This window comes from Coregonus lavaretus, assembly GCF_964263955.1.
Source record: "Coregonus lavaretus genome assembly, contig: HAP1_SCAFFOLD_1620, whole genome shotgun sequence".
NCBI lineage: Eukaryota > Metazoa > Chordata > Actinopteri > Salmoniformes > Salmonidae > Coregonus > Coregonus lavaretus.
Window position 1 is genome coordinate 60,265 of NW_028160957.1, and position 26,887 is coordinate 87,151.

Consider the following 26,887-nt stretch of genomic DNA (forward strand, 5'->3'; position numbering starts at 1 on the left):
AGGGGAGCTCTGCTCCTAGTGGTTTAAGGCGGAGCGTAGCGCTCCAAAATATACTCCCTGCCGAGCCTAACACTTCCCATTAAAAAATGAAAAGGTCAAGCCTAGCAATGGCTGCAACCAATTCCCGCAGTACTGCAACTAAGAACTAGGAGCAGAGCTCCACGACATAGAACTGTTTCCCCTTCTATTGTTCCTGTCACCCTTCTTAATGTCATATGTAATACCTTGCTAAAACCAAGTATAGAGTTTATTTGTTATAATTCATTGGTATTAGATTTAAAAGGTGATCGAATAGCTCCTGATTTGTAATGTCATTAATGCATTTCTTTTGAAAAAATGTACAAGTGAATAGGTTGGTTTACTTTTAAGTTTAAGTTTCCCACGTATCACGTTAAAGTTTTGACCAATGAGGTAACTTGTTAAGTTGTGGCCAATGGGAGAGTGGACTGGTTACTGGGAAAGAAAAGAGAGGGAAAAGGTTGAAAGAAGGGAGAGGAGAGACGTTAGTGGGGTTGGTGAAGGAAAAAACGACCAAAGGAAACGATAAAGAGAGAACAAAACCATACCTACAGAGTTTTTTTTGAAGGGAAATCCTGATTTTATTTCTATAAGAGAGTGTTTATTATTTAGTTAAGAAAGACCTAGTGGAGGCTGAAGCTGCCGTCGCATTGTGGAGACATTCGACATCCTAGAGGTTAGCCTAGCATCGTGCAAGACTTGGAGAGAATTGCTTGTGACGATCAACGAGTTTGGGTTTCCAGCGGATGTCTGTTTCTGCTACGGAGTACTGGCTGCATTGATAGCTGTGTTCACCTGTGGATCTTGTGAGGACACCTGCACGGAACTACTATATTTTGCTGAGGCATTATCTACAAGTAGTGAGTAACTACAAATGTGGGGTGGACTTCAGGACTTTATGTATGTCGTCATTTTTTTATGAGCTCCAACGCGCGCCCAGGGTTTAAGCAAGCTTGCAAATAATTTGGACATGGGTTGTGGAAAAATCATTGGGGTGTATTATTTTTATTTATTTTGATGTGATACATTGAAAATTTGATTAATATAGATCTTGAACCTTATGTCTGTTGTATTGGTGGAGTCATTTACTGTTTCATTTAATGCATGGGAAAGCATATCCTTATAGTAATAACCAAGTCTATAATCATTCTATCTGAAGTTAATACCCTATTTGTCATTCACCCGAGCAAGTTTACAATAGGGATTCTTATTGGAGATGTCCTTCTCACCTAATATCCCATGCTGTTCAGATATTCTAAATAAGGTAATATTGTGAGAGTCAAATTCGAGCCTGGTGAGAGGGTTACACATATTTCACTCATTTGCCAATATAGCCCTTACTTCATATAAGTAAGCAGTGATATTTTATTCCAGGCATCTCCTACTGTCCTACTGTCACTTAACATATACTGTAGGGGATTTCCCTCAATCTTGGGAAAAACATTTTTAAACACAAAACTCCCCCCTCAGAACATATCAGATAACTAGTATCATTAAATTCACTAAACCTATAAATAACAAACCCATAACCACCTTCCGGTAATCTACTGATTTAAACCTGTTGCATTAATTTATTAAAATATCAACCTTTTGTTTAATAAATCCACTGTTTGCATTGAACACATCTCTGTCTCTCTAGGTATTGACTAATAGTCTCACTGTCTCCCTGCTTACACTCGTGGACTTTGGAGAAGTCGGCATGTCTGTGATAATATTCTCTCAGATTATCACAGAGTTGTGCCAATTTATCTCCATAAGCCCCTCCTTCTGCCCACTCTAGAACCCCTGTATTCAGCTTAAAGCTGGCGGTCAGCCCTTCCATATCTCTTCTGAACTGGTGTACCCCGTCTTAGGGTGGGGTATCCCTTCCACTGCTCTCACTACATCTCTCTGCTTCGTTTACTAAATCCTGGCATTAGTCAATTCTATCCACACACCACCAAAAACGAATAACATATTTGCATACACATAACTAGAAAGCATGAATTTAATACCATTCCTGCTTAAACAATGCAATTAAACATTTCTCATCACCCAATTTCTATAACTTTTTTGTTTGTACAGGGTTTCCTGTGTAAAAAAAAACAATCTCTTGCTGACTTTCCATCTAACATTACTTTTCTGCCTTTACACGCTATTTCCCCAAGAGTGGCCATTAGGTACTCTGCTCCTTTCTGCTCTCTCTTGGCTCTGTCCTGTCTGTTATTCTGCTCATGATGAATTGCATATCATTTAACCTCAGCTAGCGATGCCACCCACCAAAGTCCTTTTAATGGTTCTGCTTATCTCTGGTCTCATTCCACTGAGGAATGCTAACTTTAATTGCTGATGGTAGGGCGTATAATTCCCCTGTCTGTGGTCTGGTTCGGTATGCCACTGTTTGCGTTAAACACATATTTAACCCTCTCTAAGTACTGGCTGACAGTCTCACTATCCTCTTGTTTACACTCATGTGCTTTAGAGAAGTCTGCATGACGATGGTAATGTTCTCTGAGGCTATTACACAATTCAGATATTTTCCCAACATACTCTCCGTGATCGGCCCATGGCAAAAGTGCCCTCTGGGCATCCCCTGAAACCCACTGCCCTCTTAACGGCAGCCCAAACCTTACTATTCCTGTTTTGGGGTGGGTCATTCCATCTACCGCTCTGGCCACGTCCTCTGTGTTCATGGCCTGTCTGCTAAATGGCATATTATTATTATTATTACTGTATACATCTAAGGTTGCTGGGGCCCCTTTCATTCCCCGCCAATAGATTAGGTAAGGCTATCAGTGGGTACTGGCCCCCTCCTACTCTCTCTCTCTCTCACTGCTTATTTCTCCTTTACACACCTTATGTATCTGTTTAAGCATGGATTCGAGTTTATCTGCGTCCAGACGTCCCTCAAAACCATACCTCTCCCTCCACCTGGTTACATCATGGAGATTTCTTCTATCCCTGGATTCCATAAATCTCTCATCTCCGGTTGACCCGGGACCTCCTTGGAGGGTTTGCTTCCCATATTGGCAGGACTCTTTGATCGTCCTATACCCAAAACATTGAAAAATTACTTTATGGCTTTTACCAAATTCCTGAATCTCACCTTTATTTGAATTTAGATTACTTCCAACTCTCTAATAATTGTTTTTGTCACTTTAACTGAGTTGTTAGGTATTAAATAATTTTACAATTTAGCTTTTAATGATTTATTCGATCTTTAATTAATTTCTTATGTTTCTTCCTCAAAATAGTCAATTATAATCACTTACTTCCTCACACAACCTATTTTGGTCCCTGTTTTTGGAATGTATTCTTAGATGTGACTTTTGAGCAAATATTAAGTCTCACGCAAGGTTATTGGTTAACACTACCGGCAACTTGGAGTTTGTACTAAGACAAATTACGGCTCCAGTTTCATGGAATGGATAGAGTTACTGCTAATCTACAGTTGTTTGTGACTTATAATATTCTATTTCTCCCACATGCTATTTTAATTCCTCCTGGTGTACTTTTGACAACCCTCTTTCATATTGTCTCAACACAAGGCTAGTTTATGTTCGGTAATGGCCTCTCTACCAGGAGTCTATTTTGGACCCCCCCTTACCCCCCCCCATCTTCTAAAAACGGGCTACCGGGATGTCGATCCCTTTGTGGATTATTGACGGAACCTCACTACAGCAAATTTGAACTCCATAAATCCTTACTGCAGGTTACAGTTCAATTCCCCCAAAATCCAATGAATAAAGATTACTGACCTTATTCTTGTAGCTGGGACTCAATTTGGTTGGATCTCGTCACCGTTCCTGTCGTGAACCAGTTCACTGCCGGCCTGGATTACATTTACATTTACGTCATTTAGCAGACGCTCTTATCCAGAGCGACTTACAAATAGGTGCATTCACCTTATAGCCAGTGGGATAACCACTTTACAATGTTTTTTTTTGTTGTTTTTTTTTTTTTTTTTGGGGGGGGGGGGCGTAGAAGGATTACTTTATCCTATCCCAGGTATTCCTTAAAGAGGTGGGGTTTCAAATGTCTCCGGAAGGTGGTGAGTGACTCCGCTGTCCTGGCGTCTTGAGGGAGCTTGTTCCACCATTGGGGTGCCAGAGCAGCGAACAGTTTTGACTGGGCTGGGCGGGAACTATGCTTCCGCAGAGGTAGGGAAGCCAGCAGGCCAGAGGTGGATGAACGCAGTGCCGTCGTTTGGGTGTAGGGACTGATCAGAGCCTGAAGGTACGGAGGTGCCGTTCCCCTCACAGCTCCGTAGGCAAGCACCATGGTCTTGTAGCAGATGCGAGCTTCAACTGGAAGCCAGTGGAGTGTGCGGAGGAGCGGGGTGACATGAGAGAACTTGGGAAGGTTGAACACCAGACGGGCTGCGGCATTCTGGATGAGTTGTAGGGGTTTAATGGCACAGGCAGGGAGCCCAGCCAACAGCGAGTTGCAGTAATCCAGACGGGAGATGACAAGTGCCTGGATTAGGACCTGTGCCGCTTCCTGTGTAAGGCAGGGTCGTACTCTCCGAATGTTGTAGAGCATGAACCTACAGGATCGGGTCACCGCCTTGATGTTAGCGGAGAACGACAGGGTGTTGTCCAGGGTCACGCCAAGGCTCTTCGCACTCTGGGAGGAGGACACAACGGAGTTGTCAACCGTGATGGCGAGATCATGGAACGGGCAGTCCTTCCCCGGGAGGAAGAGCAGCTCCGTCTTGCCGAGGTTCAGCTTGAGGTGGTGATCCATCATCCATACTGATATGTCTGCCAGACATGCAGAGATGCGATTCGCCACCTGGTTATCAGAAGGGGGAAAGGAGAAGATTAGTTGTGTGTCGTCAGCATAGCAATGATAGGAGAGGCCATGTGAGGATATGACAGAGCCAAGTGACTTGGTGTATAGCGAGAATAGGAGAGGGCCTAGAACTGAGCCCTGGGGGACACCAGTGGTGAGAGCACGTGGTGCGGAGACAGCTTCTCGCCACGCCACTTGGTAGGAGCGACCGGTCAGGTAGGACGCAATCCAGGACTGAGCCGCGCCGGAGATGCCCAGCTCGGAGAGGGTGGAGAGGAGGATCTGATGGTTCACAGTATCAAAGGCAGCAGACAGGTCTAGAAGGACAAGAGCAGAGGAGAGAGAGTTAGCTTTAGCAGTGCGGAGAGCCTCTGTGACACAGAGAAGAGCAGTCTCAGTTGAATGACCAGTCTTGAAACCTGACTGGTTTGGATCAAGAAGGTCATTCTGAGAGAGATAGCAAGAGAGTTGGCTAAAGACGGCACGCTCAATAGTTTTGGAGAGAAAAGAAAGAAGGGATACTGGTCTGTAGTTGTTGACATCAGAGGGATCGAGTGTTGGGTTTTTGAGAAGGGGTGCAACTCTCGCTCTCTTGAAGACAGAAGGGACATAGCCAGCGGTCAAGGATGAGTTGATCAGCGAGGTGAGGTAAGGGAGAAGGTCACCGAAGATGGTCTGGAGAAGAGTGGAGGGGATAGGGTCAAGCGGGCAGGTTGTTGGGCGGCCTGCCGTCACAAGTCGCAAGATTTTATCTGGAGAGAGAGGGGAGAAAGAAGTCAAAGCATAGGGTAGGGCAGTGTGAGCAGGACCAGCAGTGTCATTTGACTTAACAAACGAGGATCGGATGTCGTCAACCTTCTTTTCAAAATGGTTGACGAAGTCATCCACAGAGAGGGAGGAGGGGGAGGGGGTGGGGGGGATTCAACAGGGAGGAGAATGTGGCAAAGAGCTTCCTAGGGTTAGAGGCGGATGCTTGGAATTTAGAGTGGTAGAAAGTGGCCTTAGCAGCAGAAACAGATTAAGAAAATTTAGAGAGGAGGGAGTGAAAAGATGCCAGGTCTGCAGGGAGTCTAGTTTTCTTCCATTTCTGCTCAGCTGCCCGGAGCTCTGTTCTGTGAGCTCGCAATGAGTCATCAAGCCACGGAGCTGGAGGGGAGGACCGAGCCGGCCGGGAGGATAGGGGACATAGAGAGTCAAAGGATGCAGAAAGGGAGGAGAGGAGGGTTGAGGAGGCAGAATCAGGAGATTGGAGGGAGAAGGATTGAGCAGAGGGAAGAGATGATAGGATGGAAGAGGAGAGAATAGCGGGAGAGAGAGAGCGAAGGTTGCGACGGCGCATTACCATCTGTGTAGGGGCAGAGTGAGTAGTGTTGGAGGAGAGGGAGAGAGAAAAGGATACAAAGTAGTGGTCGGAGACTTGGAGGGGAGTTGCAGTGAGATTAGTAGAAGAACAGCATCTAGTAAAGATGAGGTCAAGCGTGTTGCCTGCCTTGTGAGTAGGGGGGGACGGTGAGAGGGTGAGGTCAAAAGAGGAGAGGAGTGGAAAGAAGGAGGCAGAGAGAAATGAGTCAAATGTAGACGTAGGGAGGTTGAAATCCCCCAGAACTGTGAGGGGTGAGCCATCCTCAGGAAAGGAACTTATCAAGGCGTCAAGCTCATTGATGAACTCTCCAAGGGAACCTGGAGGGCGATAGATGACAAGGATATTAAGCTTAAATGGGCAAGTGACTGTGACAGCATGGAATTCAAATGAGGAGATAGACAGATGGGTCAGGGGAAAAATTGAGAATGTCCACTTGGGAGAGATGAGGATTCCTGTGCCACCACCCCGCCGACCAGATGCTCTCAATCTTAGAGGTCAGGACTTTATCCCACGGATTCTAGATCCGACCGTGCATGGTTTCGGGGTTCCCTGGGATGACAGGCAACGGGTGTTGAGATCCGGCTCGAAGGACCAAGCTGTTACGTGAATTTCTATCCCAATGTTTCAAAAATGAACTTACTACTCAGTCTTTATCCCAGAGGTTGGAAATCTATAATAATCAGACCAAGCAGCCCAGCATACAATCATCAGGCTTTATTCATTGAGAACGTTCTAAAACAAAATGGCCGTACAATCTTTTTATATGCACACGTCAGAGAAAATAAAAATCCCTCCCCTCTTTAGGCGGGCTGTAGTTTTCCACTGGAAAACTGCTCTCCTGACCATCATGTCACACACACACACACACACACACACACACACACACACACACACACACAAGCCTAACAGTTTCTCTACTCCCTAAATTCCTCAGTTATCAGTTGCCTGTAGACAGTTCTCCTTGTCCTTTGTTGTCTGGCCTAACTCTTACTCACATTGCTAAATAGTAACACAATGTCATCATCTTTACTGGTCCTACACTCACACATTCTAACACATTTCACACAGTTTCAGGGTGTAATAATTAGTCATTAATAATTAATCTATCAAAATGTATAACTACTTCATATATCTTTAGCTATGGTCCTCTGTAGCTCAGCTGGTAGAGCACGGCGCTTGTAACGCCAGGGTAGTGGGTTCGATCCCCGGGACCACCCATACACAAAAAAAATGTATGCACGCATGACTGCAAGTCGCTTTGGATAAAAGCGTCTGCTAAATGGCATATTATTATTATTATTATTATTATTATAGCTATGACTGGTTTCATGTGTTCATCCATGTCTGAATCAGCTGTTACTGTCCTTGTTGCAGTTTCTGTCCACGGAGGTCTGATCCCTCAAAGCAGATCAAGTTCCTGGTGGATCTCCTGTCTCAAGCAGCAGAGTGGGAGGAGCAGACAGGAGAGAAGACACTGAAGCTGGTATCATTAGTGTGGACTTACAGCACCTTTCCTTTTCTCTATGGAGACAATTCTGAACAGAGTGATTTCCTGCTGGATCTGTACTCACATGTGAAGGACTATGAGACTCAAACAGGCAGGAGTGTCCTTCCAGCATTACAGCCAGTTTACCAGTCAGCTCCTGCAGTCTGGTCCATAGACCTCTCAGAGAGAAAGGCCTCCCTCCTCCTAGAAGTGCTGAAACTCCAACCATGGAAGAAACCAGTAAAGCTGAAGGGCTGGTCAGATGAAGAGAGTGAAGTGAGGAGTTTCTTTCAGTGTCTGCCCTACATCTCACAGCTGAGGTGAGTTGGATCCGTACAGTTCAGAGATTGTAGTTGTCTGTCCTTGTATTTCCCTTTAGAGAGGATGCATTTAGCTTTCTGCAGTAACTTAATAAACTAAACATACACATACTGTTTGGAAAATATGCAATCTTTGGAGTCAGGATTTTGAGTAACAATTTAAGTTGATGATGAGTTTGGAAAGATTGTCATTGTATTTTACCCACCATAATGTGACCATCAGAAATGCATATCATATCTCTCACATATTCATCTATTTGTTGTTTAACTGTTCTTGCAGTTTTCCTCCACCACAGGATCAGAGAAGATCCCCTGAAGAGAGGACAAAGAGAGAGAAGATATTCCTACTGAATCTGTGTCTTCAAGCAGCTCTCCATGAGAGAGGAACCATACAAACAACTGTAGAGAAAGTGTCTTCACTGTCTGAAGTATATCACTATCAGAAATGTGATTTCCTGCTGGATCTGTACTCACATGTGAAGGACTATGAGACTCAAATAGGCAAGAGTGTCCTTCCAGCATTACAGCCAGTTTACCAGTCAGCTCCTGCAGTCTGGTCCATAGACCTCTCAGAGAGAAAGGCCTCCCTCCTCCTAGAAGTGCTGAAACTCCAACCAGAGAAGAAACCAGTAGAGCTGAAGGGCTGGTCAGATGAAGAGAGTGAAGTGAGGAGTTTCCTTCAGTGTCTGCCCTACATCTCACAGCTGAGGTGAGTCTGAACATGTGTGGTGGTTAGTGATTATGTGATGCTAGTGATTATTATATTGTAGAAACATTGTAATATACAACTTCAAGTGTTGGTGAATCTGGTAACATTTATACTCAGATTTCCTGCCATAACAAATGTTGCATTACTAAATGTCACACGGATATTGTGAATTTTTCTACATTTTGTGATGCTAGACATTTGTCTTTTAGAAATCTTGTGAATTTTATGTTTGAGACGTTTTGTAACATGAAACCTGAAAGTTTATACTCAGAATACCTAATCTACAAAACCAAATGTCCTGCATATTATGGAACTTTCTCTGTGACATGGTATTACGTGTCCATATGACAGGCATGTATTCATGTACAGTGAGGTCAAAGTATTGGGACATTGACACATTTTTGTTTTGGCACATTTATTTTGGCTCTGTGCTACAGCACTTTGGATTTTAAATGATTCAACTACAATGAGGTTAAAGTGCAGACTGTCAGCTTTAATTGGAGGGTATCTTCATCCATATCGGGTGAACTCTTTTGAAATTACAGCACTTTTTTGTGAAAGTCCCCCCATTTTAGGGAACCAAAAGTATTTGGGCATATTCACTTATGTGTATTAAAGTATTCCACAGATTATTTAGTGTCCAATAGAAATGAATGTTAAATAATGTATTGTGTTTTATTGTAAATAAGAACAGAATATGTTTCTAAACACTTCTACATTAATGTGGATGCTTCCATGATCTCGGTTAATCCTGAATGAATCATGAAATGATGATGAGTGGGAAGGTTACAGAGGCATAAATATTATACCCTCCAAAGACAATGCTAACCCCTCCCTGTTATTGTAATGGTGAGAGGTTAGCATGTCTTGGGGGTATGATATAAAATGCTAACCCCTACCTGTTATTGTAATGGTGAGAGGTTAGCATGTCTTGGGGGTATGATATAAAATGCTAACCCCTACCTGTTATTGTAATGGTGAGAGGTTAGCATGTCTTGGGGGTATGATATAAAATGCTAACCCCTACCTGTTATTGTAATGGTGAGAGGTTAGCACGTCTTGGGGGTATGATATAAAATGCTAACCCCTACCTGTTATTGTAATGGTGAGAGGTTAGCATGTCTTGGGGGTGTGATATAAAATGCTAACCCCTCCCTGTTATTGTAATGGTGAGAGGTTAGCATGTCTTGGGGGTATGATATAAAATGCTAACCCCTACCTGTTATTGTAATGGTGAGAGGTTAGCATGTCTTGGGGGTATGATATAAAATGCTAACCCCTACCTGTTATTGTAATGGTGAGAGGTTAGCATGTCTTGGGGGTATGATATAAAATGCTAACCCCTACCTGTTATTGTAATGGTGAGAGGTTAGCATGTCTTGGGGGTATGATATAAAATGCTAACCCCTACCTGTTATTGTAATGGTGAGAGGTTAGCATGTCTTGGGGGTATGATATAAAATGCTAACCCCTCCCTGTTATTGTAATGGTGAGAGGTTAGCATGTCTTGGGGGTATGATATAAAATGCTAACCCCTCCCTGTTATTGTAATGGTGAGAGGTTAGCATGTCTTGGGGGTATGATATAAAATGCTAACCCCTACCTGTTATTGTAATGGTGAGAGGTTAGCATGTCTTGGGGGTATGATATAAAATGCTAACCCCTCCCTGTTATTGTAATGGTGAGAGGTTAGCATGTCTTGGGGGTATGATATAAAATGCTAACCCTTACCTGTTATTGTAAATTCTTGACAAAAACATTCTAATTGAATCCAGTTTAATTCCAGGTTATCCCCTGATTTCCTGACATAACAAATGTTGCATTACTAAATGTCACACATACATCATGTGAATGTCTCTAAAAGTAAATACTTTTACATATAATAAAAGCACATTATGTAAATGTATAACTACTTCATATATCTTTAGCTATGACTGGTTTCATGTGTTCATCCATGTCTGAATCAGCTTTTACTGTCCTTGTTGCAGTTTCTATCCATGGAGGTCTGATCCCTCAAAGCAGATCAAGTTCCTGGTGGATCTCCTGTCTCAAGCAGCAGAGTGGGAGGAGCAGACAGGAGAGAAGACACTGAAGCTGGTATCATCAGTGTGGACTTACAGCACCTTTCCTTTTCCCTATGGAGACAATTCTGAACAGTGTGATTTCCTGCTGGATCTGTACTCACATGTGAAGGACTATGAGACTCAAACAGGCAGGAGTGTCCTTCCAGCATTACAGCCAGTTTACCAGTCAGCTCCTGCAGTCTGGTCCATAGACCTCTCAGAGAGAAAGGCCTCCCTCCTCCTAGAAGTGCTGAAACTCCAACCAGAGAATAAACCAGTAGAGCTGAAGGGCTGGTCAGATGAAGAGAGTGAAGTGAGGAGTTTCCTTCAGTGTCTGCCCTACATCTCACAGCTGAGGTGAGTGGGTTTTTCTCAGAGATGTGTCATATTGTACCAGCTATTTATCTTGTTAATAAAACATCTGTTCATCCAAATCACTCAATTAGTCTTTATTTGCCATTCTGCCATGTAAACATTATTATTTGTCTGTGGGTGATTCGTCTGCATGACTTAACCAGATAATCTAGGATATCATGTAGTAACAATGTTTCTCTGTCTTCTCATTCAGGTTGATTGTTGGTTATGATAAAGAGGCCTGGTCAGTTCTGTCTAAACTCTGTGTTGCTGCAGCTGAGTATGATACAGAGACAGGAGAAAATATCTTAAAGACATTATGCTTCATGTGCAGATACACATATGATGATGATGATGATGATGATGATGATGGTTATGATCCATTTAGAGAGAGTGATCTCCTGCTGGATCTGTACTCACATGTGAGGGACTATGAGACTCAAACAGGCAGGAGTGTCCTTCCAGCATTACAGCCAGTTTACCAGTCAGCTCATGCAGTCTGGTCCATAGACCTCTCAAAGAGAAAGGCCTCCCTCCTCCTAGAAGTGCTGAAACTCCAACCAGAGAAGAAACCAGTAGAGCTGAAGGGCTGGTCAGATGAAGAGAGTGAAGTGAGGAGTTTCCTTCAGTGTCTGCCCTACATCTCACAGCTGAGGTGAGTCTGAACATGTGTGGTGGTTAGTGATTATGTGATGCTAGTGATTATTGTCTTGTAGAAACATTGTAATATAAATCTTCAAGTGTTGGTGAATCTGGTAACATTTATACTCAGATTTCCTGACATAACAAATGTTGCATTACTAAATGTCACACATACATCATGTGAATGTCTCTAAAAGTAAATACTTTTACATATAAACAAAGCACGTTATGTAAATGTATAACTACTTCATATATCTTTAGCTATGACTGGTTTCATGTGTTCATCCATGTCTGAATCAGCTGTTACTGTCCTTGTTGCAGTTTCTATCCATGGAGGTCTGATCCCTCAAAGCGGATCAAGTTCCTGGTGGATCTCCTGTCTCAAGCAGCAGAGTGGGAGGAGCAGACAGGAGAGAAGACACTGAAGCTGGTATCATCAGTGTGGACTTACAGCACCTTTCCTTTTCTCAGTGGAGACAATTCTGAACAGAGTGATTTCCTGCTGGATCTATACTCACATGTGAAGGACTATGAGACTCAAACAGGCAGGAGTGTCCTTCCAGCATTACAGCCAGTTTACCAGTCAGCTCCTGCAGTCTGGTCCATAGACCTCTCAGAGAGAAAGGCCTCCCTCTTCCTAGAAGTGCTGAATCTCCAACCAGAGAAGAAACCAGTGGAGCTGGAGGACTGGTCAGATGAAGAGAGTGAAGTGAGGAGTTTCCTTCAGTGTCTGCCCTACATCTCACAGCTGAGGTGAGTTGGATCCGTACAGTTCAGAGATTGTAGTTGTCTGTCCCTGTATTTCCCTTTAGAGAGGATGCATTTAGCTTTCTGCATTAACTTAATAAACTAAACATACACATACTGTTTAAAAAGATGCAATCTTACTTCGTGGTCAGGATTTTAAGGAACAATTTAAGTGGATGATGAGTTTAGAAAGATAGGCATTGTATTTTAACTGCCATAATGTGACCATCAGAAATGCATATCATATCTTTCACATATTCATCTATTTGTTGTTTAAATGTTCTTGCAGGTTTCCTCCACCACAGGATCAGAGAGGATCCCCTGAAGAGAGGACAAAGAGAGAGAAGATATTCCTACTGAATCTGTGTCTTCAAGCAGCTCTCCATGAGAGAGGAACCATACAAACAACTGTAGAGGAAGTGTTTTCACTGTCTAAAGAATATCACAGTCAGAAATGTGATTTCCTGCTGGATCTGTACTCACATGTGAAGGACTATGAGACTCAAACAGGCAGGAGTGTCCTTCCAGCATTACAGCCAGTTTACCAGTCAGCTCCTGCAGTCTGGTCCATAGACCTCTCAGAGAGAAAGGCCTCCCTCCTCATAGAAGTGCTGAAACTCCAACCAGAGAAGAAACCAGTAGAGCTGAAGGGCTGGTCAGATGAAGAGAGTGAAGTGAGGAGTTTCCTTCAGTGTCTGCCCTACATCTCACAGCTGAGGTGAGTGTTTTTTTCTCAGAGATGTGTCATATTGTACCAGCTATTTATCTTGTTAATAAAACATCTGTTCATCCAAATCACTCCATTAGTCTTTATTTGCCATTCTGCCATGTAAACATTATTATTTGTCTGTGGGTGATTCCTCTGCATGACTTAACCAGATAATCTAGGATATCATGTAGTAACAATGTTTCTCTGTCTTCTCATTCAGGTTGATTGTTGGTTATGATAAAGAGGCCTGGTCAGTTCTGTCTAAACTCAGTGTTGCTGCAGCTGAGTATGATACAGAGACAGGAGAAAATATCTTAAAGACATTATCCTCCATGTGCAGATACACATATGATGATGATGATGATGATGATGATGGTTATGATCCATTTAGAGAGAGTGATCTCCTGCTGGATCTGTACTCACATGTGAAGGACTATGAGACTCAAACAGGCAGGAGTGTCCTTCCAGCATTACAGCCAGTTTACCAGTCAGCTCATGCAGTCTGGTCCATAGACCTCTCAAAGAGAAAGGCCTCCCTCCTCCTAGAAGTGCTGAAACTCCAACCAGAGAAGAAACCAGTAGAGCTGAAGGGCTGGTCAGATGAAGAGAGTGAAGTGAGGAGTTTCCTTCAGTGTCTGCCCTACATCTCACAGCTGAGGTGAGTCTGAACATGTGTGGTGGTTAGTGATTATGTGATGCTAGTGATTATTGTCTTGTAGAAACATTGTAATATACAACTTCAAGTGTTGGTGAATCTGGTAACATTTATACTCAGATTTCTTGACATAACAAATGTTGCATTACTAAATGTCACACAGATATTGTGAATCTTTCTTAAATTTTGTGATGTTAGAAATGTGTCTTTTAGAAATCTTGTGAATTTTATCTTTGAGACGTTTTGTAACATGAAACCTGAAAGTTTATACTCAGAATACCTAATCTAATCAAGGTATATTAGTGTTTTATATTTAATTAATCTTTAACAAATGTTGTTCTTCCACTTTGACATTACAGAGTATTTTGAGTAAATTATTGACAAAAACATTCTAATTGATTCCATTTTAATTCCAGGTTGTAACACAATAAAAAGTATGTAAGGGGATTGAATACTAATGCAAGGCACTGTATGTACAAACATTGCTGTAACTTTAACCTCATAGTCATTGTATCATGTCAAAGTGCTGGAGTACAGAGCCAAAACAACAAAAAATGTGTCACTGTCCCAATACTTTTGGACTGTCTCCTAAATGTCTGATTTCATGTCCCCCCATGTTTTGCTGTTTCAGCTGTGATGATGACAGGTTCTTCCAGAGGGTGTGTGAGTCCGTCCCTGTGAGGTCCAGAGAGGAGGACCAGCAGTTGGCCTCTCTCCTCCAGGCCTTGGGCTCCACCCTGTCACTGGGAGGAGAGTTACCCAGGAAAACCTGCAGGTCTGTGGGGAGAGTCCTGGGTCTCTGTGCCTCCAGAGTGGACCTCACTCTTACCCCCAGCAAGATCTCTCTCCAAGGAGCCTTACTTATTGTGAGACATGAGTCAAAGCTACACAAGCTCAGGTATGTTCAGTAAGACAGCTTTTACAGGTGTTGGGTTCTAACTTGAAACAATCCTTATTCATGTTACCATATTAGAACTGGGTGAATGCAAATCTACTGGGGGAGAAAGGGGAAAGTTGACATTCTGTCAGAACATGTCATTGTTAAATCTCATGTATCCTATGGAGAGGAGAAGGGTAATCTCATGTATCCTATGGAGAGGAGAAGGGTAATCTCATGTATCCTATGGAGAGGAGAAGGGTAATCTCATGTATCCTATGGAGAGGAGAAGGGTAATCTCATGTATCCTATGGAGAGGAGAAGGGTAATCTCATGTATCCTATGGAGAGGAGAAGGGTAATCTCATGTATCCTATGGAGAGGAGAAGGGTAATCTCATGTATCCTATGGAGAGGAGAAGGGTAATCTCATGTATCCTATGGAGAGGAGAAGGGTAATCTCATGTATCCTGTGGAGAGGAGAAGGGTAATCTCATGTATCCTATGGAGAGGAGAAGGGTAATCTCATGTATCCTATGGAGAGGAGAAGGGTAATCTCATGTATCCTATGGAGAGGAGAAGGGTAATCTCATGTATCCTATGGAGAGGAGAAGGGTAATCTCATGTATCCTATGGAGAGGAGAAGGGTAATCTCATGTATCCTATGGAGAGGAGAAGGGTAATCTCATGTATCCTATGGAGAGGAGAAGGGTAATCTCATGTATCCTATGGAGAGGAGAAGGGTAATCTCATGTATCCTATGGAGAGGAGAAGGGTAATCTCATGTATCCTATGGAGAGGAGAAGGGTAATCTCATGTATCCTATGGAGAGGAGAAGGGTAATCTCATGTATCCTATGGAGAGGAGAAGGGTAATCTCATGTATCCTATGGAGAGGAGAAGGGTAACCGTCTGGTTTCAGTGTAGGACAGCCGTGAGTTAGGGAGGAGGGAGGAGTTCGGGCCGAGGTCAGGTCAGATGAAGTGAGGAGGAACAGTCCCCACTTCAGTTCCTGCCTAGCAACAGAGATGTATTGGCTGTCCAGAGGTGCAAGGAAGAGACTCCGCCTAAATATATGTGCTTGTGTAAACATGTCTTGGTCCTTTCAGCTGTTTGACCCAGTGGGGTCAAACAGCTGAAAGGAACAAGACCTGTTTAACAAGACATATTTTTAGGCGGAGTTCTTCCTTGACACCTCTGGACAGTGCAATAGTTATTTCCTGTTGAGCATTTTATCTGACAAGGTTTGTCTGTTTAAAGTGACTTGAGTTTTGTCTTTTCATTCCAGGCTGAATGTGGGCATGGCAGTGAAACTGTCCAGACTGGTTAGGAGGACAGGGAGAGGTGCTACTCCACTGACTGTCCCAGAGCTCTCCCTGGTCCTAAAGAGCAACCAGCCACCAGAGAGAGTGTTATCCAGGGCTCTGAGTAGTGTGGCATCCCTGCTGAGACTCTGGAGGGTTCAGTGTCTGGACCTGACTGACTTCTGGATCCAGGGTCACTCTCTCATCACACTGCTGTGTCACCAGGGACCTCTCTCTCTCAGGTCAGTCTGAAGCTGATGTTTTTTAGAAGTAGAAATAGGAACTTCATTCATGTGTTTTTCTTCATATTTCTGACTGCCTTTATGTTCCAACCTCCTAGACTGAACTCAGACACTCTGCAGCAGCTGACTGTAGTTGTGTATGAAGCTCAGGACAAGGACTTGACTCAGTGGTTCCTGGAGAAGGTTGGTGGAGACCTGACCTCCTGCAGGCTGGACCTGGAAGTGCTTCTCTCTCTGCTGCAGCATTCAACCCACAACATCACTGTGGACCTCAGGAAGAACAGGCTCCTAGAGAAGAACATCTCAGATCTTCTCCCCTTTCTGGGAAGGGTTATATTCAAGAGGTGGGAGAACTTCTTTCTCTATTCAGACTTTCTAGAAAGAAGAACATAACTATTTATATCCAGTGACATGTTGTTCTGAGTGATCCTCTGTAATATCATTAGGGTTGTATTGAAGAGGTGAGAGATCTTTATTCAATATTTATAGACTTTAATTATTAATGTCCTGTCCAGCCAGTTGTTGCTATGTGAGTTATCCTTTATGAAACCTTGACATAACCACAACAATCCATTCTCCATGTTTGTTCAGGTCCAGTTCCAGCTTTGTAAAGTCCACCATCAGACAGATCTATGACAGCAGAGCCAGTGACTGTGTGTCCAGTTTGTTGAGGTCTTCAGACCATTGGATCAACCTGAACAGCAGAGAGCTGGACAGAGTGGACTGTACTGCTCTGTGTTTTACCCTGCAGCACTGCCACCAAGTCAAAGTCAACCTGCTGTGGACCTCCATACCACCGGGGGAGATAGAGAGCATCCTGCCTCTTCTGGACAGAGTCTCCCAACTCAGGTTTAGTTGGCACTCTTTGACCCTGCTAGAATTGATAGAACTATGAGGCTTTCCATTTTCTGACTGATTTAACCTTTAACCCTAACCTTACTCTAATGCACTAACCTAACCTCAACTAGGAGTGGAATTGAAGGGGAACGCCGGGAGTTGACATGATAAACAGAGTTGTAGTGTGTTTATCAGTGTTTTAATGTGTGATGGTGTTTAAATAAGTCTCTCTCCTCTCTCTCTCCTCTCTGTCTCTCTCCTCTCCGTCTCTTTCTCTCTGTCTCTGTCTCTGTCTCTGTCTCTCTCTCTCTCTCTCTCTCTCTCTCTCTGTCTCTCGCTGTCTCTCTCTCTCTCTCTGTCTCTGTCTCTCTCTCTCTCTCTCTCTCTCTCTCTCTGTCTCTGTCTCTCTCTCTCTCTCTCTCTCTCTCTCTCGCTGTCTCTGTCTCTCGCTGTCTCTCTCTCTCTCTCTCTCTCTCTCTCTCTCTCTCTCTCTCTCTCTCTCTCTCTCTGTGTAGTGTTGACAGGAGGTTACTGCTGAGTTTCCTCCAGTGCTGTGCTGCCTCTCCGATCCAGCAGGGGGCACCACCACCACCACCACCAACAGCAGTATGGCTGCTCAGGTCTCTGCACTACAGGCTGGACTTCTCCTGCTCCTCCTCTGTGGACCTGTCAGCTCAGGACCAGGAGGAGGCTCTGTGTCTGACCACTGACCACTGCAGGGCCATCACCTCTGTTCTGAAGCAGAACCAACACAGCACCCAGCTGGTCCAGAACCAGGTGCAGATCATCCTAAGAGACTGTGAGGTGGAGGACAGAGCACTGAGGGAGTTGCTTCCCATCCTGCATATTGTCAAGCTGAGGTTAGACACACAAAGACAAACATTTAACCAACTAGTTCATCAGTAGGAGTTAGACCTACTCTGTGTCATAATGTTATCTCTGCCTCTTGTCCTGTCAGCCCCAGCAAAGCTCTGCTACGTCAGCTGCTGGACCTTGTGTGTGAGGGGATTGAAGAGGGGGTGCTGAGGCACGCAGAGTCCCTGTGCAGAGCCCTGGATGGAGAGCTGGACCTCAGTGAGACCAGGCTGGACCAGAAGGCCTGTGGATCTCTGGCCCTGGTTCTGGAACACTCAGAGGGGCTGTCAGAACTGGACCTCAGCCACTGTCAACTCACAGACCACCACCTACAGGCCCTGATCACACACCTGCACAAAGTACAAGTCCTGGAGTGAGTGGCTTGTGGGTGTGTGTGTGTGTGTGTGTGTGTGTGTGTGTGACTTCATGACAAATGTCTGATCACTTGTGTTCTGTCTCTCTCTCTCTCTCTCTCTCTGTCTCTCTCTCTCTCTCTCTCTCTCTCTCTCTCTTCCTCTATTCTCTCTCTCTCTCTCTCTCTCTCTCTCTCTTCCTCTATTCTCTCTGTCTGTCTGTCTGTCTCTCTCTGTCTCTGTATCTGTCTCTGTCTCTCTCTCTCTCTCTCTCTCTCTCTCTCTTCCTCTATTCTCTCTCTCTGTCTGTCTGTCTGTCTGTCTGTCTGTCTCTCTCTGTCTGTCTGTCTGTCTGTCTGTCTGTCTGTCTGTCTGTCTGTCTGTCTGTCTGTCTGTCTGTCTGTCTGTCTGTCTGTCTCTTCCTCTATTCTCTCTCTCTCTCTCTCTCTCTCTCTCTCTCTCTCTCTCTCTCTCTCTCTCTCTCTCTCTCTCTCTCTCTCTCTCTCTCTCTCTCTCTCTCTCTCTCTCTCTCTCTCTCTCTCTGTTGTAGCCTGAGTCATAATGACATCACTGATGCTCTGACTGACAGAATACTCCAACTGGTCTCCACCAACACTTCAATACACACCGTACGGTAAGGGTGTGTGTGACGGTGAGCAGAGTGTGTGTGTGTGTGAGATCATATGGGTGTCTCTGTTGCTGGGAGCAACTATTGGAGGATGGAGATCTGTTCTCTAATGTTCTAATAATGATTAATAATAGTAATGTTCTTCTCTACAGACTCTTCAACAACAGAATCCAGGACAGAAGACCCTTCCTGACAGACAAGAGGTTTGAGATCTGGTGAAGATAATGTTGTATAATGACAGTATAATGTGGTCAATGTAGAAGGCTGGTTTGAGATCTGGTGAAGATAATGTTGTATAATGACAGTATAATGTGGTCAATGTATATAAAAGGCTGTTTCAAAATCACATAAAAATAGTCTTAGGGACAGGAATGTATCATCTGGTGGACAGACGTCTTACATGTGTTGTCACTCAGGTCCTTAAAAACACAGGAACATGTGTATTATAACCGTAGGATAGGAATATGTAGTTTTATTTACCACTAACAGTTGATACGTCTGTACTGTCATTAAGATCCTTAAAAACACAGGAACATGTGTATTATAACTGTAGGATAGGAATATGTAGTTTTATTTACCACTAACAGTTGATACGTCTGTACTGTCATTAAGATCCTTTAAAACACAGGAACATGTGTAGTATAACTGTTTTTTATGTATTGAACTACCTTTACTTTGTTGAAGCACCTTCAATGTTGAGTCTCATAGCAAAGGGTTTAAATACTTACGTAAATAAGGTCTTTCTGTTTTTAATACATTTGCAAAAATTTCAAAAAACCTGTTTTGCTTTGTCATTATGGGGTACTGTGTATAGATTGATAATGAAAATGTGTTATTTTATCCATTTAAGGCTGTAACATAAGAAAATGTGGAAAAAGTGAAGTGGTCTGAATACTTTCCGAATGCACTGGTACTAGTTTTGAACTAGCTTCAGGGTTCTATATACTGGTACCAGTTTAGAACTAGCTTCAGGGTTCTATATACTGGTACCAGTTTAGAACTAGCTTCAGGGTTCTATATACTGGAACCAGTTTAGAACTAGCTTCAGGGTTCTATATACTGGAACCAGTTTAGAACTAGCTTCAGGGTTCTATATACTGGTACCAGTTTAGAACTAGCTTCAGGGTTCTATATACTGGTACCAGTTTAGAACTAGCTTCAGGGTTCTACATACTGGTACCAGTTTAGAACTAGCTTCAGGGTTCTATATACTGGTACCAGTTTAGAACTAGCTTCAGGGTTCTATATACTGGAACCAGTTTAGAACTAGCTTCAGGGTTCTATATACTGGTACCAGTTTAGAACTAGCTTCAGGGTTCTATATACTGGAACCAGTTTAGAACTAGCTTCAGGGTTCTATATATTGGAACCAGTTTATAACTAGCTTCAGGGTTCTATATACTGGTACCAGTTTAGAACTAGCTTCAGGGTTCTATATACTGGTACCAGTTTAGAACTAGCTTCAGGGTTCTATATACTGGAACCAGTTTAGAACTAGCTTCAGGGTTCTATATACTGGTACCAGTTTAGAACTAGCTTCAGGGTTCTATATACTGGTACCAGTTTAGAACTAGCTTCAGGGTTCTATATACTGGGACCAGTTTAGAACTAGCTTCAGGGTTCTATATACTGGTACCAGTGTAGAACTAGCTTCAGAGTTCTATATACTGGTACCAGTTTAGAACTAGCTTCAGGGTTTTATATACTGGAACCAGTTTAGAACTAGCTTCAGGGTTCTATATACTGGAACCAGTTTAGAACTAGCTTCAGGGTTCTATATACTGGAACCAGTTTAGAACTAGCTTCAGGGTTCTATATACTGGTACCAGTTTAGAACTAGCTTCAGGGTTCTATATACTGGTACCAGTTTAGAACTAGCTTCAGGGTTCTATATACTGGAACCAGTTTAGAACTAGCTTCAGGGTTCTATATACTGGAACCAGTTTAGAACTAGCTTCAGGGTTCTAGGTTGTGAAAGTAGCTACAGTATGTTTCCCTGGTTTCCCCTGGTTACAGGGTTTGATCCAGATCTGATATATGCTGGTACAATACTGTTGGTTTTGTAAATGTCTTATTGGAATAATTGACTCATTTTGAGGTTGTATTATTCCTGTTTACAGTTCATCTCAGGGTTTTATAGGTCCAGTTTTATTCTGTGGTCCTCTGTGGTTCATTGTGTCCTTTGTGATAATTGCTATGCCCTTACATTTTTTACTTTTACTTTCTAATCTATTGTTGACCGTTATCTTTAGTTTTAATAGTTTCCAATACACCCGCAATAACATCTGCTAAATATGTGTATGTGACCAGTGGCGGCTCCTGAAAAAATTATCTTGTTTTAGGTGACCTACACACATTTTTAAAAAGATATGTCCAGCAACAACATGAAGACAGGGGCAGCATATAAGTCAATACCAGAAGCATTTATTGACTGATCTCAAAAGTGTTGGCTTACAAAATCAAAATAAGTTATCACAGTAAAAATAATCAAGGGTGTTCTTTCACATTCCTCAACACTGCATAAACAATATGCATTTCCATAAACAAATGAAATATCAGCTGAAAATACAGCATCTTGGTATTTGTTCAGATTGCAGGATCAACAAGAGCTTTTACCACATTTTTTGCCTCATGGTTGAATTGGAAATATGTGCACCTGAGCATAATTCACAACAAGCAAGCAGGAGCTTTTGATAGAGGCTACTGAAAACATTGATGCAAGTTATTGGTAATAATAAATTTTTATAGACTTCCATATTCTGCCCTCTTGAATAGATTTGTGAAAATGAACAGTGATAGACATTTTGCCTGAAAACAGAATTTGAAAGTAATTTCTAGAAAAGGTAAACACAGCTATCTGTATGGCTTTGTAAAAATGAACAACCATATTCTGGCCAATTGTATAGATTTGTAAATATGAACAACCATATTCTGGCCAATTGTATAGATTTGTAAAAATGAACATGAACAGAATTTTTTTTTTTTTACTTTAAAAAAATGAAAAATAACTATTTTAAACAACATCAACTGTGAACTGATTTGGGCGTGTGTGTGTTAAAGAGACAGACAGGGAGGGACAAAGAGAGAGAGAGGCTACATTACTTGTACTGAAACTGTTCTCTTCTCTGTTTCAATACAGCAAAGCGTTCAATGACTTGAATTCAGGATTCTCATAGATCAGAGATAGTTCTGTCTTGAGCTTTGCCTTGCTCAGCATGGGGTATGCATTCACAGTGGCATTCAGAGCCTCATCAGGAAATGAATGGCAGTACCTTTCAAACATGTCTGCTTGCAGTAAGGTAGCACTCACAAGGTGGCCAGAGAAAGAGAACCTTTCTTTGGTGTGATCCAGGATGGTGTTGCAGACCTCTTCAGACAGCCTCTGCTTCTCCTCTTCTCTCAAAGCTGTTCTGGGTCTTTTGGCTCCTGTTGCTTCTTGCAGCTGCTGTTGAGAGGAGTCCCTGAAGGCAAACAGACCAGTGTGTTTGTTGGCTTTGTACAGTATTGTTGTCTATGTGATGCACAGGTATATGCAATGTATCCATGTATAGTACAAATACTTCAGTTCCACTTAAAATGGGCAGGGATGCATAAAGTCTTTAGTGTTTAAGTTAGCCTTTGTGTCTCACATAGCCTGGATGTTCAGCACAGTATACAGTGGTGCTCATAAGCTTATGATCCCATGCTAAAGTTGACTAAAAATAGGAATAAAAAAGAAAAGAAAATTGGTGTCCTTAAAGGTTGGATTTTCCAACTTTTTTAATTAAGTCATTAAGATCAATTTCCAAAAGATGATTTTTTTATTTTTGTATTCCTCTTTTTAGTCAACTTTAGAATGTGTTCATACACTTATGAGCACCACTGTACAGTACACATAGTATATAAAATAAGCTAGATTACACCACTGGCCATATATAATGAGAATAATGTAATTTCAAACACAAATGCAGTCTCCTTTCATGCATACATTTTCAAATAAAGCTCTGCTTTGAGAAAGATTGAATGATATTGTTTAATCTTACCTTATGGCCTGCACACTGCTTGTGAAGCTGTCGAGGGCACGTTTGATAAAGACAGCATCGATGTCCTTCTTCTGTAGCTTCTGGTACAGAATGTCGACGTGGGGCATGATTTTGTGAAAAAGCCGCAGGAAAAAAATAAAATCTTCATCATGTAGCATCCTCACGTAGCCAGATGCCTCTCTCACGGTGGGCTGGTCAAATGAACCCAATGAACCCGTCAGAATGGCTTCAAAACATTCTATGAGGTCTTCTCGATTCTCGTAGACAGTGTTCACGACTCTGCTGTTGCTAACCTCATCGTTGTGGCGGCGGACAGCTAGCCTGTATCCCTCATCCAGTTGAGTGGCAATATTCACTCTCCCCAAAGCAGACAATCTCAAACAGCTATCCATGTGGGTCTTTGACAGCTCATTTTTCTTAATCTTTTCTGAAAGATGGTGCATGTCGGTTACACCAGTTGCTGTCCAAGCGGTGCTGTCTGCCGTGCCGCCTTCAGGGTGAAAGAGTAGTTAGTTACGTTCATGGTTATGTTACGTTACGTATGACGAAAGCGCGTAAGTGCAAGCCCTCAGAAACCCATAGAGATTGTATTGAAAGCTCTGATATTTGAAAAAAAATAATTTTACATTAGAGGCTATGAGAGACTTCTGGGCGATTTTCAACCTGACTGAAATCGCCCCAAAACGGGCGGGGACATTTGAAGCACGACTTTAGCCTGATTGGACATTTAGTGGCAGATCAGACGTCTAGATTAGAACACTGAACTACTGTTGCCGTGATATAATTGATTAGAAAAAAAATCCCTTCCTTTTCCCGTTTGGCAGTGCGTCGCCCATATCGCCCTAATGAACACACCGCTCCACTCATAGAACTGGAGTTACACTCCGGTAACTAATCGTTCTATATCGTGGAGCTCCGCCCCATAGGGGAGGTATGCTCCTAGTGGTTTACCCTCTGCCCTAGGGCAGAACAGCCTGAAGCAAAATTATGCACACAACTACAGCCAATAGGAGTACAGGTGTCCCTATATAAGGAACCCCGTTCCCTCAATCTGCCTCCCATTATCTTCAGCGACTGGACTAGTGAAGAAGCCATAACGAAGACTCTAAGAAGAATTTCGCCGTTGACTGCCAGCCGTCAACGTCTTCTAGCATGAGCGCACCAGGGAATTTCCCTTTTAAGGGCCCTGTGTCGGTGTACCACCATGGCTACCTTGGACCCCCACGACCTTTGCTTCGTGTGTTTGGGACCGCAGCACGCCAAGGACGGTCTCGACGACCCTCCTAATTGCGCCTCCTGCGCCCTCCTTACTATGAAGGAGAGGAAGCAGCGTTGGGCGTTTTTTTTTTTTTTTTATAATATGTTTATTATTTTCCAATAAAAATAAAGTAAAAGAGACAGCAATACAAACAATGACATTCATTGTACTGTTGGATGGGATGGACAGTTCAGAGGACAAAACAAAAGTTAACTCACACATACACAAAATAAAACAAAATCCTATTAGGTGGTACGTGTATAAGAAGACAGCATATAGTCATTACAAGCAGTGTAGTTCAGCCAAAAATAAATATTGAGTGGAGTACAGCGCAGAGTAGCAGCAGATCGTCAGCCCAGTTATGAAGCGGGACTAGACCATTTATCCAGTATCGGCTGCCATATTTTGTAAAACAATGGACTTCTATTGGAGGTGTTGTATCGAATCTTTTCCATATGGATTACATTCCCTAAATCCCGTAACCACATTTCAAAGGTAGGTACAGTCTCCAATTTCCAAAATTGCAATATGAGCCTTTTGGCTAATAGAGTACAAAGAGAGACAGCTTTCCCCTCCTGGTTATTCCCATCAACTGTACCAAACAGAGCGATCAATGGGTCTGGGGCTAGAACTCTATCAAAGGCCTTAGATAAGTAATCAAAAATGAGAGCCCAGTAAGCCTGTAATTTAGGGCATGTCCAGAATAAGTGGGACAACGTCCCCTCCTCCTGCTTGCACCTCTCACACAGTGGTGAGGTGTCCGGGAATATTTTATGCAGTTTTACTTTTGAGTAGTGTAACCTGTGTATCACCTTAAACTGTACAAGGTTGTGTCTGGCATTCACTGAACTGTGGTTTATATTCCTGAGAGCTTCTATCCAGTCCTCATTTGAGATTTCTAAACCAAGTTCTTGTTCCCAAGCCCTTTTAATGGTGTCTGTGGATACCTCTATGTGGGCCTGTAGCACATCATACAGTCTGGAGACCGACCCTTTTGAATGGGGTTTGACAAGGATCAAGCTATCTAATGTAGGACTATTTGGCTTCATGCCATACTGTGGGATGTGTGTCCTTAAGAAATTCCTGATTTGGAGGTATCTGAAAAAATGTGTTGTTGGCATGTTGAACTTTGCCTGTAGTTGTTGAAATGAAGCTAACTGACCATCTATGTATAGATTACCAATTGTTGTGAGCCCCTTCTCCCTCCACTGTGAAAACACCACATCATCCATTGCAGGGTGGAAAGCATGATTCCGGCTAATCGGGCTGTCTATGTACACAGTGGGTATGTTAAGAAAATCCCTAATCTGTTTCCAGATCCTAAGAGTATGACAAATGACTGGATTGGAGTCATAAGTGGCTTTTTTCACATATGATGGGCTATTAACAAGTGCAGGGAGTGAGGAACGTTGACAGGAGGCCTGCTCAATCAAAAGCCATGAAGGCATATCCTTCCGTCTCATCTCAGGTAGACTTTCCCTCCAGAAAGACACAATGTTCAGATTAGCAGCCCAATAATACAGTTTGAAGTGAGGAAGGCCAAAGCCCCCCTCTATCTTGTACTTGCATAAATGCTTCTTTGCAATTCTGGCTGCCTTGTTATCCCATAAAAATGGAGTTACTATTGAATCCAGTTTCTTAAAATAGCTTTGTGGTATGAAATTGGGTAGACATTGGAAGAGGTAAAGAAACCTGGGTAGGACAACCATTTTAATAGCGTTTATACGACCAACCAAGGAGATAGGCAGAGTTTTCCAGAAATCTATATTTTGTTTAAGCTGATATATTTTCATGTCCCAATTCACTTTCAATAGCTGGTCAAGGTCTCTTGTCACTACAATGCCAAGGCTTGTGAACTTGTCCCTCACTGTCCTAAGCGGGGTAGATTGCAGAAATTGCATACCCACAGGCCGTGATATTGGCATCATCTCACTTTTTTGCCAGTTTATCTTGTAGCCAGAGAAGGAGCCGAATGTGTTTATCAAGTTAAGTAATGGTGGAATAGACGTTTTAGGCTTGGACAAAAACAAAAGAACATCGTCTGCATATAGGGAAATTTTGTGCTGTGTGTCTTTTATTTTAACAGAAGCTATATCGGCACATGCCCGAATGCGCGTAGCAAGGGGTTCCATGGCTATAGCGAAGAGAGCAGGCGAAATAGGGCACCCCTGTCGGCACCCCTTGAACAGGCGGAATGACTGCGACATTTCCTGATTGGTCACCACGGACGCCATTGGGTGTGCATAAATAATTCTTATCCAATTAATAAATTCCTTTCCAAATCCGAAATGCTCCAGAACCGACATCATATACTTCCACTCAATCTGATCAAACGCCTTCTCTGCATCAAGAGCTATTACCACTGCCTCAACTTTATGATCATGATACATTACGTTGAAAAGGCGTCTCAAATTGTAGTATATATGTCGGCCCGGGATAAAACCTGTCTGGTCAGGGTGTATGATGTCGGAAATATATTTTTTCAATCGGTTTGCCAATATCTTTGTCAACACCTTGTTTTCTATGGGGAGTAACAACACGGGGCGATACGACGACATCTCCATGGAATCCCTATCTTTTTTCAAGATCAGGGCTATTGTAGCCTCATACAGTGTTTGCGGGAGTTTGGTATTTTCTTTGGATTGTTGAAACATTCGCAGCATAAGTGGAGATAG

At 42.9% G+C, this 26,887-nt stretch overlaps 2 protein-coding genes across 2 annotated transcripts in view; both read left to right on the plus strand.

The window, feature by feature from the left end:
- Positions 1–14,750, plus strand: part of LOC311121266 (uncharacterized protein) — a gene marked incomplete at its 3' end in the record, with an annotated part of 30,784 nt that extends 16,034 nt beyond the window's left edge. The window contains exons 3-4 of the mRNA XM_084195776.1: positions 7,529–7,960; positions 14,471–14,750. Of these exons, the coding sequence (XP_084051902.1) occupies positions 7,529–7,960; positions 14,471–14,750 (712 nt within the window). The remainder of the gene's footprint in view (positions 1–7,528; positions 7,961–14,470) is intronic.
- A 1,237-nt stretch (positions 14,751–15,987) lies between these two features.
- Positions 15,988–19,703, plus strand: LOC311121265 (uncharacterized protein). Its single transcript, XM_084195775.1, has 7 exons — positions 15,988–16,259; positions 16,358–16,603; positions 16,851–17,108; positions 17,612–17,956; positions 18,055–18,324; positions 18,855–18,938; positions 19,085–19,703. The coding sequence occupies exons 1-7, from the start codon at positions 16,015–16,017 to the stop codon at positions 19,149–19,151; spliced, it is 1,515 nt and encodes a 504-aa protein (XP_084051901.1). The 5' UTR covers positions 15,988–16,014; the 3' UTR covers positions 19,152–19,703.
- Positions 19,704–26,887: the final 7,184 nt, after the last annotated feature.

Bases quoted from the DNA above. Each gene is read 5' to 3' on its own strand.
- LOC311121265 (XM_084195775.1), top strand. From the start codon at position 16,015: ATGGCAGTGAAACTGTCCAGACTGGTTAGGAGGACAGGGAGAGGTGCT. The intron at 16,260-16,357 runs GTCAGTCTGAAG...CCAACCTCCTAG, and splicing joins CAGGGACCTCTCTCTCTCAG to ACTGAACTCAGACACTCTGC. The intron at 18,325-18,854 runs GTGAGTGGCTTG...TCTCTGTTGTAG, and splicing joins CACAAAGTACAAGTCCTGGA to CCTGAGTCATAATGACATCA.